This window comes from Centroberyx gerrardi, chromosome 16 (genome assembly GCF_048128805.1).
Source record: "Centroberyx gerrardi isolate f3 chromosome 16, fCenGer3.hap1.cur.20231027, whole genome shotgun sequence".
Taxonomy (NCBI): domain Eukaryota; kingdom Metazoa; phylum Chordata; class Actinopteri; order Beryciformes; family Berycidae; genus Centroberyx; species Centroberyx gerrardi.
The window spans coordinates 28,040,263-28,062,225 of NC_136012.1; the positions used below are offsets into that span (position 1 = coordinate 28,040,263).

General features: G+C 41.0%; 2 protein-coding genes across 2 annotated transcripts in view; both read right to left on the bottom strand.

Moving 5' to 3' along the window:
- Positions 1-21,963, bottom strand: part of b4galt1l (DP-Gal:betaGlcNAc beta 1,4- galactosyltransferase, polypeptide 1, like) — a 45,669-nt gene that overhangs the window by 22,230 nt on the left and 1,476 nt on the right. Inside the window, exons 2-3 of the mRNA XM_071909258.2 lie at positions 14,022-14,257; positions 4,002-4,189 (exon numbers count right to left, since the gene is read on the bottom strand). Coding sequence (XP_071765359.1) covers positions 4,002-4,189; positions 14,022-14,257 — 424 coding nt within the window. The remainder of the gene's footprint in view (positions 1-4,001; positions 4,190-14,021; positions 14,258-21,963) is intronic.
- Positions 20,389-21,963, bottom strand: part of noa1 (nitric oxide associated 1) — a 31,349-nt gene continuing 29,774 nt past the window's right edge. Inside the window, exon 10 of the transcript XR_013507250.1 lies at positions 20,389-20,401. The gene's annotated coding sequence lies outside the window, so the exon portion shown is untranslated. The remainder of the gene's footprint in view (positions 20,402-21,963) is intronic.

The following is a 21,963-nucleotide window of genomic DNA, read 5'->3' on the forward strand; positions in this document are numbered from 1 at the left end:
AATATGTTATGCACTAATATTTACCATTTTCATGACAAAACATTCCAAGTATTTAGTGTTTCTCCCTGAATTTTCTTCCTGTCAGGGTGGAAAAGCTTCTGAAACCACATTTAGACCATCATGGGACACTAAAACTCTCCACTGGAACCCATTATAATAAAAGTCATACTATGTGGAATCTGATGTCTCTTTAGAATCAATTCAGGTTAAGGGCTTCTCAGACAACCAGTGTAGTAATGATCAATTCTACAATAGATATGTAATCAAACAAACTGCATCATACTGGAGGTGGACGATGCCGACCAGACAGTATTCAATATCTCTCATTCACTTCCCCCACTCAGTTCTTCCCAGCTGACACAGCAACCGTCCCATCATGCACCTGCTCCTCTGAACTCCAGACTAATCGTGTCTAAACCTGCGTCTGCCATCAACAGCTTAGCACCCAGGCGTCCGTGCCGCTGAAGCTGATGTGAGAAACTCTTTAAGCCCCGAGGTATTCACAGCACTCTGTCAAATCAGGTGGAGGCCGGCCAAGCGCTTATCTAAGATAACATGACCAGCTCCTGTTGTTGGAATGTCACACCTCCGTCTCCAACTCTTCTAGTGGCTTGTGTCCTTATCTTTTTTCCCTCTGTGATTTGATGTCGCGGGGCTGGAGCTTTGGGAGCTTTTTGTATTTGTTTTGGTTCCACTTCTGTCTCTGTTATGGTCCCAGTTGTGGTTGTAGAAGGAAGTTAAAAGTAAATATAACATCATTATGATTTCAGGAAGTGGTGTGCTTGCTGTGGTGGAGCATCACTGCTGAATGAACACATAGAAAGCAAAGTCCTTCTTTCAACAAAAGGTTGACAGCCTCGCAAGGCAGACGGGTCTCCTGAGTTGATCACACTGCGAGACTCATCTGGCGTTCCTTTCCTGACAGGCGCCGCTTCCTTGCATTAGGCTAAAAGATCAAACCAACCACGAGTCATATGGCGTGGACACGTGTGGCGTGTGCAAGCGCTGTAAATCACAAGGTTAGCTGGTAAACAATGTTGCGTAGCTTAGCACGTGGGAGTAATATTTACCATTTGTATGAGACGTACCAAATCCGCTAAGAAGAACAGTGAAAACATCTTCTCCAACAAAAGCCTTCAGCTCTGTTATTTGTTCGTCTTTTAATGCATTTATGTCTTGAATTCTGAAATAACAGAAGATATTCTTTCCGGTATAAGACCAATGCTGCCATTTCGGCGTCATTATTGTTTACATTTCTGCTGTATCTTGACTCGCTTACGTTCCCTTGGATCAGCCTCCAAAACTGGACACACCTGCCTTCTTCCTAGCCTCCGGTCAGAGAGAGAGGGCAGTGTGATAAACTCATGAGACTCGTCTGGCTTACAGGTCGATACACTATCACCTAAAAGAGCAGTCCTGACCCGGTGCTGCAAGGCACACTGCTGTACTATAAAGTGAGCTACTCTGTTTAAAAAAATAAACAAAAAAAATCTATTACATTTGCCTTATTAAAATCCATTAATGTATGATTGTATGAGCAGACATGGCTTTGAGTAATATTTTCAAGGCAGCAATAACTTGGTGTACCTTGGATTTTTGCGAACACCAAACAGTTTGCAAACAACTGAGCTGACATTAACTATAAATACATGATGCTAACGCCTTATCTATACAGGCGGACTCTGTGTGCTACAGGATACTACAGTATTCATAGTATTCTGTTACATCACCACACGGCCAACTTGGTGGGAAAATAACAGGTGATTGTAATAAATTCACAGGTGATTACAATCAAATGACAAACACAGCCAATGAGCAGTGTGTATTGTAAACCGCCATATTGGTAGGAAATGCATGTGACATCATGGGAATACTACGAATATTACAGTATACTGTAGTCTCATACCTGAGAAACAGACCAGCGAGCAAAGCTGCTGACTGCTCAAGAGTTTGGTAAACCTGAGAGCATCATGTTTCTACTGAAGACTGCCTTAAAGACGAGGCCTCAGACAGAAGACGCATTATATGTGAAAGTACACAGTAGCTCAGCTTAGTGCACGCCATGTTGTCACGACTTACACTGTGTTCTACGTTCACTGTCTGTACTAATTATTCTCTAACATTAACATTACCGCTCATTTTGCACTGATAGAGAAAACTTGTTCTTCCAATAAAGGATATTTATTAGCGTGCGGCACGGAGAGAAGTGCACAGCGGTGGCAAATGCAGTTCTCTGAATAGTGAAGCAAAAAAAAGGGAAACAAGTACGATTTTCTGGTAAGTACATAAAAAGTTACACAGTAGCAAAATATGTGTGAATACATACAAAGGAATGGAAGAGATAACATGTAGAATTGCTCAATGTGGAATGCAGAGTGAAACCAAGTAATCTGCTAATTAAAACAAAGACATGGAAATTTCTCTCACATGCAGCTTCTACTGTTTTGCACTAAAATGTGTTGTTTCTTCAGTCTGGTCCCATTGTGTTGTTTGCCGTCTACAGAGCCACTCCATTTATTAACGCTGTACCCGAAGCAATTTCCACCAACCCCGGTCATGTGGCATGTGTAATGTTGTCCATTCATTAATATGGGATAATGGAGGTTAAGTCTTGCCCTAATGTGTTTTGGAGTGCCGCCATTCCCACATTTTTCATGGATTTGTTGCGATGTTTGTCTGATCTAAGGCACGAACACAGAGGACCTTGGGCTGGGATTATTCAGAAACAAAAAACATTTCTTTCTGACTTTACACTACCCAAACCTGACCTTTTCTCGCATGCTAATCGTGGCTAACCCATCAGATCAGGATTACGTAGGGTTAACAGGTTTTGTTCTGTGTAAACCAAGCCGCTCACATTGTTGCCGCAGGCTTCTAGCTTGCGGTAATCCTGTCTCAAACCCCAGCCTCCAGTGGACGAGGACTGTGGCCAGTGGCTGTCACATCAGCATTAGCCACCCAGAGAGCGTAATCCAACACGCCGCTGCACTTTGTGTGCATTGCCTGTTGCGTGCCTGCATCCCGCTCCCTAAATAGCAAGCGTGGTGCAGGGTGGTGGAAACCGAAACTCCACTTGGGCTAAAAAGATAAAATGAAAGAAGAAAAAAAAAAAGAAAAAGGCAAACACAGAAAAGAACTACCCAGTCTGTGAAAACTAAGACAGGAACAGAGAGAAGAATAAAACCTTTAACAACAGAGTCCCCTTTGACTGCATTCATCAAGGGAACTAAGTCCCATTTCATGAATTTGTTGAATAGATAAATTATGAGTGTATATATATATATAGAGAGGAAGAACAGAATTTGCTGAGAGAAAACAATCTCTATGGTACCTTCAGATCCCAACCTAAATCAAAATGTAGGTCTATATGTAACACAATGCAAATGTTAAACCATTTACAGTTTCAAAGTCAAGGAACAGGGCTGGCAGACTGGGCATTAACAGGTAATTAATGTTAATGTTAATGTTAATCAACAGAATTATACTGGGTGTACAGTGTAATTGCACCCACCCACTGGGTATTAGTGTTGGGTGATACCATTACTGAACCTGAAAGTCAGCCTGATCCTGCTGGCTTGCTATTGTACTACTGCCTTTTTTAAAGTTGTACTACCGCCTTTTGAGCGCCCATATAATCAATTTTGGACTTGTACTTACCTTGATGTGATTTTAACTGTATTATTGTTTATGTGCATTGTTGCATGGTGTTTGTGTGCAGCTTGTGTGTTTTGTCATGATTCAGGTCTCCCTTAAACAGATTCTTCATCTCAAAGGGACGATCTGATTAAATAAAAGCTAACTGGATAAATAAATAAGATGAGCTGCCAACACCAGTTCTTCTTTCTTATACCAAGAAAACTTATTTGGAGGAAACACTGGTATGTATTCTGAGCTCGCGGTTTACTTAACTTTGTGCAGCATTGTATGCGGACAAGATAACACACAGAAGCCAGAAAAGACAGAGAAAGACCTGAAGGGAACAGAGAGAGTTGTCGTCTTACCTGAAGCCAAACTTGTCCATGGAGACGGAGAGATGGCGAGGCTGACTGAAACACTTGTAGGTGTTGCGGTCGTCCATCGGGATGAGGTCCACGTCGCTGAAGACGAAGCAGTCGTAGTCGTACTCCTTCAGCGCTTCGGCGTAGCCCACGTTGAGAAGCTTGGCTCGGTTGAAGATCTCGTCCCCGTCCTGCTCCAGGCAAGAGGCCGAGAAAGTGGATTAAAAATACAATCCAGAACTCAACAGATTGTCTAAATTTTAGCTATATTCACATGTTTCTCAAAAGGTTGAGTTGTTGATAGAAAGTAAGATTGTATTTTGTTGTTTTTAGACCCTTCGCCACTCAAAATGTAAGGTTTGTTTTACTTAGAGGTTTACAGACTTTACCAATGCAAACAAACCTTCCACAGCCTCAAAATCCAAGTAAAACTCCTGTTTGGCTATCACATACCATGAGACCTCAGTTGAAAAGCTCAGACAATACATTTCAGTGTGGAAAATTATCTTTAAAAGAAGCAGTATGGGGACAATAAGTGTTTCAACAGCTGTTATACAACTGCCGATTACACCTTTGAAGGGGGTTAAATTCATTAGACCCTGGAACGTATCCATAAAGAACCATGAAAACTTTCAGTATGAGCAAGAACACTATAACTGGAGTCACAAGTTTTCATGTAACATCGGCAATGTGTTTTCATAATTCCAAACAATTCCAACAAGGCCATACACCTCTTCGTAGTCACTGGTATAATGCTAGCCTCACAAGACTCATATATTCACATGTTGACGTAACAAAGTCTGGTAAAGCTTTTAAAATCCAGTACGCTGTAATTTTCTCTGGGATCAGATTGGCTTTATGGATGCTTCATGCTGACAGAATGAGGCAGAGCCTTAATCACCTCAGATAACAGGTTTCATCAAACCTTCATGAGATCAGGATGAAGTTAAGCTTACAGCAGTTTATTCCTAAACTGTGCTTTCAGTCGGACGACGGGTTCTGAAGAGATTATTTTGACCACAAAGGATTTTACAACACCGCAGGCAGCAGTCAACTCAGTTAGCCTCAGGTCTTTTTACACTTCAAAACTCTACCAAGCATTTGGGATCGTACATGCTATCATTATACTTAACCCTCAATTAGCACATTGCAATATACCTTGGAATCTTTTTACCATCAGTCATTCTCAGGAATGAAGACAGGGCACAAAACCTTAAAGCATCTGCAGTATAAAGGCTACATGACACAATAATAATAATATAATATTCATGGGAACCTGTCAAGCAGTCTTCAGTGCCTTCAGGGTTTTGGCTGGCTGTCACAGAGGTTTTGTTTTACTGTCACTGGTTGGGCTGGGTTTGAGCAGGGACGGGCGCCTCAAAGGATAAATCCACTCTACAACAACACTAACACTGTTACAAACAGCCGTTGATGACGTACGTTGCATTCCTGGCTCCATTTTTTTGTTTGTTGTGTTTTTCTTGGTGGATAACCGGCCAATCGTAGACGAGGTGACGTCACCTCCAGATATTTCCAGCAGCTACAGTGGAGTTTGATATGAGAAAATGTTTCAGGATGTAAAACATCAGCGGTAAACGTCAGGTTTTGGTGTCAGTCCCTCAGAATCAAAGAGCGAGGGCTTCTTTCTAGAGCCGCCATTTTGCACCAAGAGACGTTCAACAATCATACAGGGAGAAATCCATCGTAGAAGAGGAGAGAGACCAATTTCTCCACCACAGGAGCAGGAGATAGACCAGAATGCAATGCAGCTACCAGATAGGTTGGGTTTTGAGGAAGGGACACATATGCAATCATTGACACATCCTGATGTTCACAAACCAGTTCAATTGAACTAGCTATATTTATATGCCAATACACCTAATTTTTATTGAAAGCAACGAGTTCAAGCTCCTTCTCTGGGGGTTGTCAAAAGGCATTCTGGGAAACGTAGGAAATCACTAACTGAAGTAGAAGTAGACGAGGCAGGTTGAGGGAAAGTGGGTTCACCAAAAAAGTAAAGTAAGAGTATCTGAGGTTGGAATTTTCCTTTAAAGCACACAACAACATTTAGAGGCAAATATTCAATTAAATTTCAATTCAGGAACCTGAAAGAAGAGGCAGGCACACATGGAACGCATTCACACGCCTAACGCAAGGAAACAGGATAAAGTTTATAGCGGATTTCACATTTTTTTCCAGCTGATGAGAAAAACAAACTGATAGGCCCTCTAGGACTTTCACAGGAGGGGCAAATTACTTCGTTTGGTACTTAATACTGTTCTTAGCCTGTCAGACAGAACAATCAGAGCTCATCCTTCAATGCTGGGTCTGTCTCCTCCTCCCTATCCCTTTCCCTCCCCAGCCCAGTCTGAATGAACACAGGGGGCATCAACCTGAGTGCATGTCCTTAAGTGTCACCGGAGCACAGCAAAGGAAAAAAGGCAGCGGGTTGTGTTCTGTGTCAATCTGGGCAAAGGGTCTTTCTTTCTTTCAGGTAGACATAATGGGTTCACCTGCGTCTCACCTTTCACCGGGTTTATCTGCTGCTAGAAATGAAAAGCTCCTTTGTCTGATGGTGCTATAAGACCCCAACTGTGTAATATTAACAATAAAGAGCTATGATCCAGAACCACACCCAAAACAACACATGACATGATGCAGTAAACGTATACGACGACTACGTGGAAAGTTCTGACTTCACATGATGTCACCACACAGATGATATAAAACACTGCTATTAAAAAAAGAATGATGAGAGAGAAATATTTTCCGTTCAATGTGACACAGGAAGCAGGAGTGAGGGCCAGAGGAACAAAGAGGCAAAGTTCAATTAATGTTCGCTAATAATAGCTCCCCAGGTTTCCATGCCTGGTAATTGGTTACTTGGTACACAGAGAGTAGAAAACGCAGTAGAAGTTGCTAGGCTACACACACCTGTGATCAGCTGTCTGGTGTAAAATATTGTTTACTGCCTGTATGGCCGGCACTCCGACGGCCTCAGGCTGGTTTGAATATGAAATCTTGGTTATTTGCAAGACCAAGAAGAGGCGGTTGACATTAAAGCCATATGCAAATATAGGCTATGGTTTAATCATTGCCAGATATTACTGGCAGTTTATTTCATTATTTCACCTGTTCACTTTAGCAGGCTACTGTCTGTAGAAATTGATTTTTTGGTGGGAAATTGAGCATCAGAGCCAAAAAAACATAAAATAAAACCCATATGTAGTGGACTATTGGGAGTAGTGTATCTTAACAGTGACTGTTGCCTCTTTGCCTGTATGCAGAATGTGCCATCTCAACTATTCCCACATTATAAAAAAAAATTCCTGCATGTACCATGAAGAGTGCACGAGATTAGTAGAATACAGAAGCACCTTTTAATTAGAGTAGAAAAGCAATCAACCAGGGTTAATATGACTGGGCTTACACTGCAAGACTTTTTAAACTGTGCACCAAGTTTTGCTGTCTCGCGAAAATTTGCTAGATTTGAAGAAAAAGCCTCTTTAGAAAACAAAGAATGCATTGAAAATATGATTTGGTGAGACAGCTAGACTCTGGTCTAAATTATGGTGGTGAAAAACTTCCAAGCCCGAAGAAAGAAGTAGAAACAGACAGAAAGAGAAAAGAAAGAAGCCCATATTACCAGTAGGACCCCCTCAGCCAATGGGTCCCGCTATTGGCCAAGAGCAAGCAAGGGGCGGGTCTCAACTCCTCCAACGACCACAGCCATTGGGCAGAAATGCCTGACATGCAAAGGGGGTTGGCGGTATGAGCAAGGGAAGCAGGGTGAGGAGGAAATCAAAAATAACCAGGGAGGAAAAGAGAGGAATGGCAAGGAAGGACACAAAGGAGAGAGAAGAAGAAGAGAGTGAGTATAGGTTGCAAACAAACACACAACATCTAGGCTAACAACCATTTTTGGGAAGGGGGACTCGGTCTTGAAAAGAGTCACACACATATTTTCCCATGTTGATGCATGCAGAAAACATTATGTTAGCACTTTCGTGTCACAACAGTCTTTGCTGTGGATTTGTCTCGTCGTCATGGCCCAAAGTCTGGAAGTCTTTATCATGCGTGTCGCAGTTTCCACCACACCTGAGGAGATTTCAACAACTTCAAAGAGAAAACTCAATTTGATAGAACATTTTCAATTTCCAGCAGGCAAACCTCCACAGGAGTTTAGGAGCAGCCAACTTCCAACATTGGCTGCGCAGTGTGATTTGGTTTCATGAACAATAGTTCTGCCTGGCAAGCCATTCAAAGCTTCTCAGTTCTGTATAACGTTTATTTGAAAGACTACAGGAATTAATGTCTCAAAAATGATGCTTGGAGAACAGCTGCATCCATCGTTGAGGTGGATGGTAAGCTCTGTTTATTTTTGATAAATGCTAATTGAAATGTCCCCCCTCTGTAGGGCTTTGTTTTGTTTTTGTGACTGGCTCTGTGCCCCCATGTCTCTGTATTTGCCGGATGTTGTTTTCAACTTATGTATGTGTACAGGCTGTGGAAACAAATTTCCTCTAAAGAGGACAATAAAGAATCTATCTATCTATCTATCTATCTATCTATCTTATTTGCGCTTTCTAGCTAGCCATGATAACTCATCAAAACAATGACAACATAAAGTTATGAAAGGAAATACCAAAGCACCAAATAATACATGGTTTGCCTGTTCAAAACTGTGTGGCTGCAGAATGCTCCATAGATGCAGTCAGAGCTGTTGGCCCCGCCCAGTCAGTCAGAGTAGACTAACCTGTCAACCCAGCTGCTCACAGTGTGAATGCAGGTGAAAATGAATGTACTCAGTACTGTGAAGTGCTCTAGATAAAAGCCTCCAGTAAATGGCAGTTATCATGTTATGCTACGTTAAACTCAGAACCAAACAGTCGACCCAAAGCCAAGTTCCAGCAGGAGCGGCGGCTTCCTCTGACATCGGCTCATCGGCTCACAATGGGAACAACGCAGACACTCAAGCAGCATTTCAGCAGCTGTTTTACATAGAGTAAAAACAAGTGGTTACTTGTCTGTGTTTGCCTGTGGTTTCTATCCTCGGCCTATCTGACTGGCTGCATGGGTCGTCTCTCTGACAGCTGCTGAGAATCATTTCAGAGGCTAAAACAACAACTGGCTTCCTAATAGATCCGCGGCCAATTCATTTTCAAACTGCCAATCATTTCAGATTGCAAATAAAAATGATAGTTAATTTGCAAATAATGGAGCTTTTCTCAGTTATTTCTTGATAGGCTGGTTATGGTAACCCTCATATGCTGCACGGTCTGTTATGAATATTTAAAAGTTTATGCAACATCTTAGGATCTTAAAGGTGGTTTTAGCCCTTTCCCAAGTTTGTGTGCATCCAAAACTGTATTATTCCTTATTTACAGGTTTTAAGGAAGAAAACAACAGGTAAATTAATGAAAACTGCAGTGAGAAAAGGGCAAAGCAGACTCAAAAAAGTGGTTGGTATGGCCTATTTAATTGCCTTCTGTCAGCTCTTCTGATGTGAGACTATAAACACCAGAAATGTCAAACGTGAGGGGTGACCTTAAATTGGCTTGTCCTTAAATTCTGCTAAGTGCTCCGAACCTTTTGAAGTCTGGAGTACCAGTGCCTCAAAAATACATTAATGTAGAGACCAGCATGGCTCTATTTATTGAGCACTGAGATCCCAATATAGAGAGCAAACACTTCTAGAAGGTGTAAAATGGCACAATGCCATATTTAATAGAAGTGTAAATACACCCAGTAACAATTAGGATTTCAATCTTACACATGTAGTTAGATGTTGCTGGGAGTCTTATCAACATCTTATCTACAGTGGTTTTCTCCACTGGGTTTAGAGCCGGATGTAAATGAGGCCAAAGGCTCAATAAGAAAATTATACAATCTATTTTCCCTTCAGTCAGATACTATCCAAATAATTTTGACTCCTACTAAACTGAACCTGCTGAACCTTGCTAGAACATAGTGGAGGCATGTATCCCTCCGCTATGTTCTCGTCTATCAATAAAATGCTATTTGCCGAAATTATGCTCTAAAGAATATGACCAAACGTCAGTTGAAAATCACAGTAGCGGGATCTGTTGTTGAATCTGTTCACAAACGTGTTAAATGTAAGTTTTCAGGTTATTTTCGTGGCTCATTCAAATTAATTGGAAGTAAAAATCTGAACGCTACAAACTCGTCCAGCTGCATCTGATCCTGGTGATTAGTTTATATTCTGGTTTTCATGGCGGTCATATTGCTTTTAGTTGTAGAAGATTGCTTGTGACCAGAAGGATGCTGATTCAAATTCTCAAATGGTTGAAGAAAAACTGAGTAGGGGAAGTGAGCAAGGCACTTTTCCCCCAGCTGCTGCACTGGAGCTGCCCAGCTGAAACATTGATCTTTCATTTCCTGAGCAATGTCACAGCTACAACTTTCAACATTCAAACAACCACCTATGTTTTGCATCGTTTTTTAAAACCTTATTTCCTGGAACGCAAGTCAAAAGGCACTTAGAATCAATAAAATAAATACACATAAAGTACACAGAGTACATTCAAAAGAAAATCAATATTTGAACAAAAAAACAAACGAGGATAAAGGACAAAGAGTCGAAGAAAGAAGGAAGGAGGATCCATTTTAGGAATTTCCTGGTTACGTTCCTTTTGCATTTCAAGAGTGTGCTGCCAGCATTCTCCAACCTGACTCAACAAACCGCCCAGAGATAACTCCCAACCACTAATCTACTGTTTACATAAACATGTAAGGGCAATAGTCTAATCATTGCCCTGACATTAATTATGAGAATAATCTGATTAAGCTGTCTACATGTTATAGCAGAATAATGGTCTTTTAATATTCACACTTGATTATGGATTTAACAGGCCAACATCCGCCTCCTCCCCTGTAGGCTGCAGGCAGCATCAGTCATTTCCCTCCTGTCGTAAATTACAGTCATACAGGAATTTTCCCACACTTTATCCATGGAGAGACTCAAGGCAAACACTGCAGCTGTAAAAATGATTGTCCCAATAATACAACTACATCACAACATTAATAGTCTGAATATGAGGCAAAATAATTAGATGTATGTGTTTGAATGACGCGCGTCTTAACTGCAGTTTTCTCATAATCGCTTAGTATTATAGTGTGAGAGTAAACTTAGCCATTGTCAGTGTGACTCAGTTCTTGTTGCCCAAGAACTGTTTACATTGGACATTAGGCCAATCTCTGCTTAGACAAGCACTCCCATTGGAAGTGGTTTTAAGATTGTACTGATCACATGTAAAGCATTCAACATTCAAGACTTGATTTTAGACTGTGATTTAGACTGTGCAAAGACCTGCCTGAGGAACTTACCTGCTAATTCACTCTGATGTTTTGTAACACTTTTTGTAACACACTTCTAAAGACTTGCTTTTATGTACGTGTTTGCTCACTTTCAAGTTTGTGTTACTTTTTTATTTATTTTATTCAGAGATTCAGAGATTTTATTCTTCTTATTATTACTGTTAGTCTCTGATAATCTAAATACAGATTCCTGAAAACAGGTTTCTGATGTGTTGCAGGATCTGATTTTGCCTCTACCTGAGGAGATTTTCCAAAGAACCAATGTAAGCTGATGTAAGTGATACCACAGTCTCAGACAAAACCTCAGTCAGAAAACACTTAATCAAGTTCACTTCGAAAAACGCACAGATGCAAAGTGCATAGTAGTAGTAGTAGAAGTAGTAGTAGTAGTAGTAGTAGTAGTAGTAGTAGTAGTAGCAGTATTAGTACTATACATAGTAGTGGTAGCAGAAGTAGTAATAGTAGTAGTGGTGATGTATTAGCAGTAGTGATAGTAGTAGTGGTAGTAGTAGTAGCAGTAATAGTGGTATTAGTAGTAGTAGTAGTAGCAGTAGTAATAGTGGTGGTATTAGCAGTAGTGATAGTAATAGTATCTATATATATATATGTTATAGCTGGTCTTTTGTTAACAGCATATCCTTTTCCTCTCCAGCAGCTGATATCCTGACTCCGGCCTGCGCAGCTCCTCCCAGCCCAAACCTGGTGTTAACCCTCTAGACCCCACAGCGCCTGAGAGCGCCCGTTCTATATTTCACTATAGCGCCCAAGAGCGCCCGTCATTTTTAAATCGTTTAAAATGTATCAAAAACTGAAAATCAAGTTATCAGCTTTGTTTTATATATACTTCAAGTTGTCATCGATGAACCGGAACCGGAAAATTTAGCTGGTGACACTGAGACGTTTGATTTTCCCGGGTTTAGTCGTCCTCCACCGGTAGATCTAAAAATGGCTTCGCCGGCTAAGCGTCACGCTTTTAAAACCTTCTGGAAGCTGTCAGATTGTGCTGTGAGACAGAACCTGACCCGTCGTATGTAGTGGAAAGTTACAAAGACATTGTGAGTTGAGGTCTTTTGATGGAAATCGCTTATTCTTGTTCGATAAAACAAGACACAAGATCACCTTCACTAAACAGCGGGACCTACCTGCTCTTACCGCCGGAGACGGATGCTGTTTTCCGGGAGGCGGTGCGCCGAAGAGTCGGTAGGAGGACTGGCCGGGCTGCGGCGACTTTTATCCATATAAGTTTGGCAACTTTTTCCATATTTGTTTGGCGACTATTATTGTCTGATCTTATTACTGTGTGGGTTGAGGCGCTGGAGGTTTTGTATGGATTTTGAAAGCTTATCGTTAGCCAAGATAGGAAGGATCTGTTTTGTTGTCATACTCTGAATGACTCTGAAGGAAACGCCCTGCATCGCCTTGCCATGTATTTGGTACCAAATTAAAGGGAAAGTTGTGTTTTTTTTAAATGGAAAAACTTGTGATTGTCAATTTCTTTTTATTTTTTAGATATAGCTGTTTGTTTGGAATGAGCAAGAAAATGCTGATTTAAGTGAGAATTCCCAGTGAACTGCAGCAACATTCTCTACTGGGGTCTAGAGGGTTAAACACACTTCTACTCCACCCGGACACACTGATGACAGAACTTAACCAAACAGATGTGCTGTCCGTACAGAGTGACGCCACAAGCAAACATACCAGCTCTTACTCACAGGCAGGACACCCTTGATTACAAAGCCTTCAGTATAAAAAAAGCTTTCAGTGACAATCTACAGTATGTCTACAATGGTTTCCCAGTGTGACATGAAATAATGAGCTCAAGTTTATTTAACGTACTGCTGTAGCTCTCTGACCGCCTCACTGACTGATAAGCAGTGAGCGTCACCGGCTCCTCTCCTGGAACAGCCCGTCCTCTGACACACCAACAAGGACAATAAGCACCTGACAGGTATTACACTACAGAAAGCCCACTCCCACTGAACATATTTGAACAGAAACTCTTATTTCACTTTAACCAAGGTGTTGGCTGCCAGTGATGTACTGCGGTGCCTCGGTGCTTACCTAAAATCCATTTGGTTTTAGCTGAATTAATTAATTTGTGCAGCTATGCTATGAAGAACAATTTTGCTGCATTTGCATGAAATGCGCAAATATTATAAGACAGCACTTTATTGATCCCCTTGGGGGGAAATTCGGGTGCCACAGCACAACACAAGATATAACACAAGATATTATTATTATTATTATAGCCATTATTATATTATTACCACCACTAATATTAGCACATCTGATACTGGTACTACTACCAGTACTACTGCTACAATTGTCATTATTATATCATTATTATTATATATTATATATATTAAGTGCTCAAACCAAACATTAAAACAACTGAGCTATTATTATAGCCATTACTAATATAATTATTACCATTAATAATACTTGATATAAGGCTGAAAGAGCAAAATCATAATATTTAGACATTCATTTCTTAGTAATATATTTCTTAGTAATATGATATCTAAATATTATCGAATATTGTCCCAAACCTACTGCAAACACTAACATCATTGTTATCATCATCAATAATACTTAATGTAGGCCTAGGCCTTAAATCAACTATTCTGATCACATATTATGATATTATTAATATCTTAATAATCTCATTATATTATGCTACTGCACCTGGTTGATGACGTAGACTCCGTAGTCGAGCTGCTGCCGCTGCAGGATGGGGTGCAGGTAGTACAGCCAGTACTTCAGGTGTTCGTCTCGGTTGCGGAAGGGGATGATGAGGGCGACTTTCTGCAGCGCCTCGCAGTCTCCGGGCCGGAAGCGGCCGCCCGCTTCCACGTTCGGATTTTCCTTCCTGGTCTGCTCCAGGCTGACCGGAGAGCTGAACTCCACCCGCAGAGGACCCACTGGTGCAGGCAACATGGAGAAGAGCGATTAATAAAAATAATAAAAACTCTGTGACACTTACACTGTAGGGAAATTCTCTTTTCTCTTGTGATAAGGATGTGTTTCTTAATGTGAAAACAAGGTCGGAGGTCAGGGTCAGATACAGTAGGGATTCAGTGTCTTGCTCAGTTGTAAATGTTGCATGTCATATTCTCTCTTTCCAAACCAATCTGTAACTGTCCACTATATAGTATTTAATAAATCAGAATAAAATCAAAATTAAACGGGATCAAAAATGAAGTGCTTTGGGTTGAGCGAGAGAGACAGAGAGTGAGCAAGAGAGCGAGAGAGTGCTGTATGAGATTCAAAGTCTCAATATGAATTATGACGATTCCATCATAATGACCACCATCAGTCTGTTAGACCTAAGCCAGTGTCCTCAGGCTGGACTCTACCACGGGATTAGTGATATGAAAAACAAAATCATGGGGGGAAAACCAGAATGAATGGTGAGGACCGAAGAAAAAGAAGTGGGGGGGGGGGGAAATCACTTCCCTTATGGAGAGAGTCACTCAGACTAAAAAGAAAAGAAAAGAGGTCAAATAAGTCAGAGGATGTGATAAAGAAATTGTTAAAATGAAAAAATCTGGAGGTGGAAGAATCCGTCTTCTACTGACTTGAGTAAGCAATGAAATTAAACGTTTATAAAATGTAGCCTAATCTGTGTCATTAGGCTAAAGGTCACAGTAAAGAGGCAGGCTTAGAAAAGAGAGAGGGTTAACTGTTTATTAAGCGAAAGGAAGTGGAATAAGCATGAATCACAAAAAGACACACTTCAGTGACTCCTGCTGTGGTTTAATGACAGCTAGACATCCGCCTCCGCCCAAAGCAGAACAGGCAACCAGAGGCCAGTCCACGAGACAAATACTTGTCTTAAAGGTCTGTTGAACTTTGGTAGTGTCTTGGGTTGTGTCTCTTCCTCCATGATAAAACCCCCAAATCAGTGATTCTGTGATCTGTTTTTCCCGGTTGAGGAGACTGGAGATTTGTGTTTTTTTCTCTCTCCATTCACTGCCATTGAATGGAGGAACAGTCTGAAAATCACTTCTAGCACATAAAGGAACGCTGACAAAGCAGATTCTGACAATATATAAAAAAATAGTCATGCTGCTGAATTGTTTTTAAGTGAATCTCTTTCTTTATGTTTATTAAACCTTTCAGTTTGAACAAGTGGAACACCAAAATCCGGTCGGAGGAAACTTATGCCGACGGAACGAAGAAAATAATACGTTTACCAATAATTGGCAAAAAGCAAAAAAAGGTGGGAGACAGAACTTTGACAAAGCAGATTCTGACAATATATAGAAAAGTCATCTCTCGCCAATTTTGGGGTTATATCATGGTCATGAAGCTACACTACCAAAGTTCAACATCACTGTATCAAATGTATTCTTCTTCCTCCATGTTTTCCCTCCATGCAACAGTTACATGTCTTGTCATCCTGGACACAACAGTGTGGATACAAACTCCTGGGTCAGGGGTCACGGGTCACAAAAAGGAAATGAAACTAACTTCTATTTCTGCTGGCAAATCAAAAATTTACCACTCACTTTCACTGTTTAACCAGCTAAGTAGATGTTTGGAAATGAATAGGACTCTGAATTAGAGTTTGACCGATCTGGGTTTTTGAAGGCTGAACCGATACAGACATTTTTGTATTGAAGCTGCTAGGGATGGGACGGTCTGCTTATCTCATGATACGCTTTAATACGTGACCCTAACCCTACGATATGATAAATAAAAGTTCAGTGACAACAAAGTCTGACTGTGCAGAATTCTGTTTATTTCTGAGACACAAATCTTTCTAGCGATGCCATTGGCTGCTAGAATGTAAACAACAATTTAAAAATGTCATTACAAAGAGACAATAATATATTTTGGATGGAGAGCTTGTGAAACTGTGATGGTCAAGAGTCTCATTAGTGATTACTACAGCAGAATAAAATGGAGCTGATATCACCATTCATTTTTCTGACCCACGATATGTTTTTTCACATTTTTGTAGCGCGATTTATTGAATTTCGATATATCACCCCGTCCCTAGAAGGCGCCTATAGCTGATATTTCATGCCGATATTCAATATCTTAACTAAATTTTTCCATTTTCATGTCAAAAAATTCCAAATATTCCCCAAGAAAAAACAATAAGATACCCCAAGTTAAAAAGGGTAAAACCAAAATAGGCCAATAGTAAGGTTGTGACGGTTACCACATTACCGCGGTCATGTGACACCTACCGCGGGGTTGAGCTCATTACCGTCATCACCGGTTTTTTGGGGGCGCTACTTTTTCACCGTAGTAAGAACATTTCAGTACCGTCAGCCCTAGCCAATAGTAAAAATAATCTTGTCCTAGTAAGCTTCTGTCCTCCATGGCAGGACTGGATGGAGGACAAGGAGAGAGTCTAACCTGTGCAACAGTATATCAAATCTCTCTCACCCACACACACACACACACCCACACACACACACACAGACCAATGTGTTGGTCTATGAAAATATCTTCACAACCGTTGAAGATACAGCCAGGCGCATCCCATCCATCTTAAACTGGAACCAAATATATCTTAAAGATAAAAAAAGCAAATTCTGTCATTATCTACCCCCCCTCATGTCAGTTGAAACTGTTTGAATGTCAGTATAACACACAGTGAGTTAGATGGTGCCGCTCTGCAGCAGCCTTCTCCAAAGCAGCTGGAGTGAATGGAGACTGTTTCTTTAGACTTCCAAAAAGGACAAAAATGACCATAAAATGACTCCAAGCAGCAGAAAAGTGTTCTGAAGCCAAATGATCGGACTGTGGGTCATTTTTTCCTCCTTTGTGAACTCTACGCTCTCCAGTCACTCCAGTTGTTTTGGAGAAAGCTGCTACAGAGCGGCGCTAGCAAACTGGCTGTGTGTTATATCGTCATACAAACTTCACCAGTGTTTCAGCTGACATGAGGGTGAGTAGCGAATTCATGGAGAAAAAAAATCGAAATCACAATATGAACTTCTGCAATTTCCAAATCACAGAGGCTGCAATTCATTTCTTAAGAGAGAGTTTGGTCCAAAATGGATTTGTGAACAAGGAGTTTTAGAGCTGCAGGTGATCTTTGGTCCATGAACCAAAAGCTTTCATCAGACTCAAATTCAGTGAATCCTGCACACTCACATCTAGTTTTTTTTTTAACAAAATCACTTTTCTTTAAACAATTTTAAAGTTCTAAAAAATGTATGACAAGAAAAACTGACTGATGATACGAATCGCAGTTTAAATCACAATTGCAATATTCTGTCAAATAGTGGCAATTAGATTTTTTGTCAATTATCTTTCAGCCCTAGTGAGTAGATCATGACAAAGTTTTCATTTTTGATGAACTATTCCTTTAACACCAACACCAGGGCAGGAAACTAACTGCTTCACCCACCGGACACATGAGGCTGACAATGTCCAACATTCATCACACACTTTCACTATGCAACCAAACAAAAAAACACAGAAAACACATCTACCAGCCACAGCCAAAAACTACCAGTGTTTGCCTGGTGGCTGCTAGTACTTCCCCACCCTGACCACGACGCTTTTGGGAAACTGAACACAGATCAGAGCAACACAACCACCAACCACATAATGTGAAATGCTTTTTTTTAAATCCTCTTGTGAAATACAGAATAGTTTTCAGCCTCAGAATGAAATGAAATGAAATAACCTGAAAACTGTTCATCACTCTGCATATGCAGCCTCTGACGTGGTAAATGGCATGAAGAGAAATCATTTATTTATTAATAATGACACACATTTTATACGCTCAATATTGATAATGCTCAAGAATGCTCGATGTTGCTTGTAGATTTTACAACAGAACTCCTAATTTCAGCAGCTATGTGTGCTGTGACCACAGAACATGTTGGCACAAGGACAGAAAAGCATTAAAAGCTAAATCACATGTAACCTGCAGCCTGCTTGTGTTTTATTTGATTTTTTTTTATATCAGTGCCTCATCTGGCCCGTTTTTATATCAAGAGCTGACTCTGCCTACCTGGGCCAGTTTTGGTGTATACCAGTGGCAATTACAGGTGACTTTTAATTGGCTGGTTTAGTTCAGGATGCAGCAGCCGCTGTGTCCAGGGGATAAAAGGTGATTTTCCTGCTCTGCCTCCTGAGACTGAACTCAACATAATAATTCATCAGGACTTCTGGTGCGTTCAAAGTTCTCTTCTCTGCAGCCGGCTGCAGATCTCACAGTGACTGGATGAGTTTGACAGTAAAGTCCAACGGTCATCAGTCTGATATCTGGTTGTTCACTCAGTGACGTGTCATTAAAACGCTGGCAGCTATCAGAGCCATAAATCTGAAACCACTGAGGTTTCATTAGCCTGCAGAAGATATAGTGGGATAACAAATACAATACCAACCACTGGGCAGCATGTCAGCTAATGTTGTTTAGGGTCAAAATATAGTCTGAGGAGCTAAGAAAGGAGTCGCTGGAGGGTCAAAAAGCTTCCAGACCCCTGAAGGTCTGCCATTATTTAGATGCAAGACTTGGACCAGTGGGGTCCTGGTGGCTCAGTGGACTGGTAACCTTTGTCACATGTCATCTCCCTCTCTCTCCCAGTCTTTCCTGACTCTCTCAACTTTGAAATAAAAGGCAAATTCTACAAAAATAACATTAAAAAGAATGTGGCCTTGGTGGGTTCTTGTGAGTCTTGCTGCAATGTTTCACATTATTCACCCCAGAGAATCTGCAGGGTTCAAATTTAAGACTTTTCAAGACCTTTTAATGATATCTGGAAATTAATTTGAGATCAATTTAAAAACCAAAATAAAGAAACAAAGCTGGCAAAACTAGCCGATTTGTGACTGAATACAGCTAGTGAAAGTTGTGTAACTATAAACAGGCAGAATAAGTTAAGAACTGTTAAGGGACATGAAGTCCAACTGTGTTCAGGATGCAGATTGTTCTACTAACCTGTTAGGGATTCATCTTAGAATCCGGACATTACATGATGAAAAAATAAAACCTCTATTAACTGAAATTAGGTCATTTTACAGGGTTCCTACACAGTTTCAATTTCAAAATTCAATACTTTTTCCAGACCTTATTTTCTTTATTTGATTTGAAGATTTTGGTCTTCAATACAATTTACACAGATAGTCATCTTGTCCCTACTAACTGCCATGTCACTCCATGGATGATTATCTGAGATGACAAGGCGGGTCTAAATAACAGAAAATGTGTAGTTGCATGTGCATTGGAACAGTATAACAATAAATAAATAAATAAGTGCCTGCCGAAAAACATTTTTTTTAAGAACTGTGAAGTAGAACATTCAGAGAAAAACTGTCGTTTCCAGTCAGCATATATGCTTTTCTGCAAAATACAGCATTTACATAATCGTTAAGATATTGAATGCCTGAAATCTAAAATCTGCCAACTCACATGATTTACAAAGATTCCTGCTGAGCCGACGCTCGAACCTCTCTCCGGCGGTACACTCACTTTTCTTTACCTTCCTTCCACCGCTCTTCTCAACTTCAGCAACCAGAACAGAAGCACGTGTCAGATTTACAGCAACCTAACACCGCGATGCGAGGCAGGACTGCACCTGAAGCGCTGGTGCTGAGCGCTGGAGCGGGGAGATGAGACGTCTCCGGGTGTTGTTGCTATGATAAACGTTAGCCTAGCTAATGTTAGCTACAAAACGGAGGATGCCGGCTCTTGGTCCCGCCCCTGCTTCATCCTCATTGGTTGGTAGAACACTGAAGCGACATTGATGAGCAGTGCGCTTCAGACAAAGTTGGAATAGTTTCAACTAGAGAACAGGTCCAGCGCTCACGGCGCTAAAGGACTAACAAGAGGTGAGGTACCCGTTTTGGGTCCTAAGCGCTGAAAGTGCAACTTTTCCATAGGAAATAATGAAGAAACAGCGCCAGAGCTTCTTTCTCAGGTCTTTGGTGTAACCTAACTTTGTTCCAAGGCTTTCTCTCGCTGTGTGGAGTTGCTTACTTACCCAACCAAGCAATGATTTCTATCGACCTTTCTATCGAGCATGTATTATATTTATATTGAGTATAAGGTATATCGCGATAGATATCGTTATCGTATTATCGCCCGGCCCTACCTGGAAAATACCCAATTCTTCCAGGCGTGTGTAGGAACCCAGATTGGAATACCTTTTAAGTCCTTAAATCTAGAGAACATATTTTAAGAAACCATGGATACCCTGAACACCCACTCTCTTTTCTGCACCCTGTCCGTCTCCTTACGGGCTGAAAACAAAGTTTGTCCCATTTGGTCCTTAAAAAAGCAGATTGGGGTCTGTGACACCACAGCGGGGGTTACAGCTGAGGAAACAGCTCTGCCACAGATAATCCTCAGACTGACAATAAACACAAACACAAACTCTGTACATCAAAGTCAGACAAATGGCTCAAGCAGGGAAGCACTTCAGGATTCGGGGCAACAGCATGGCAGCGTTATCTGGAGACATTTCCCAACTATTTCCATCAAATATCCCAGTGAAACGCCGGTTTGGGAGGAGAAACTCTGCAGAGCTGCTGAGGTCGCTCAACTTCCATCCCTGTGGGTCGATGACATCCCGTGCAATTTCTGTATCCAAGTCCATTATTTTCCGAAAGCAAAGCCAAAGAAATGCATGTGATATATCAAATCATTCTGCAATAGCTGCTTCAGGGGAAACCGCTTTCATTTTATTGTGTTGGGGTTCCAAAGTGCAGAAGCGTCAGGTCGATGTCACAAAGTTTGTTTCCTTCCCTGCATCTAAACTGCTGTGAAACTCTGGGGAAACCTCTGACGCTGTCCCTTTGATTCTTATTACAAAAGCCTATCAGTGATGCACAATGCCATAAATACTGCTGATACACAAACTATGTCTTGTATACAAATGATTCTGGAGGACGCTTCAGCAGCTGAGAGTTTCTTAGTGGGAAGTTTCTGATCTGGAATGAAGGTAAAGGCCGTGTTCCCAAAACTGCCATCGCCTCGCAGGCTTCTGCAGCGTGATGTGGCCTGAATAAATACTGCTGAGTCTGCAAATCAATTAGAGCAGAAGAACTGGATTGAAAACACACAGGATGTGGTGAGATGTAGAGAGAGATGTAACCACAGCTGCCACGTCACACTCACCAGGAGAGCTGGGCGACAAAACAGCTGCCACAATATTACAATAAACAACTAGAAGGGCACTTGGAGAGCGCACACCTCAGCCAAGGTTCGTGCTATTATTGCTTGTTCGTGAGTCGGATCCGGATCCGCTCCAAAATTTAATGGGTTCTTCCTTGGCCCATGCTACACCCTTCCACCAAGTTTCATGAAAATCGGGCCAGTAGTTTTTTCCATAATCCTGCTAACAGACAAACAAACAAACAAACGGCACCGAAAACATAACCTCCTTGGCGGAGGTAATAAACTTTTGGGATTTATTTTCGATAAAATCGTTTTTGCAAAACCAACAGCCAATCAAGAACCAAAAACAGGCTTTGGGAGGCAAACAAACAACACAAACAATACTAATGCTAATCTACTGCTACTGCAAATACTACTACTGCTAATATTACTTCTACTACACCACTACTACTACTGCTCCTACTGATAATAATAATAATAATATTATATCCATGTATACCTGTGTGGAATCTGATCAAAACGTCTCATTAGAATCAG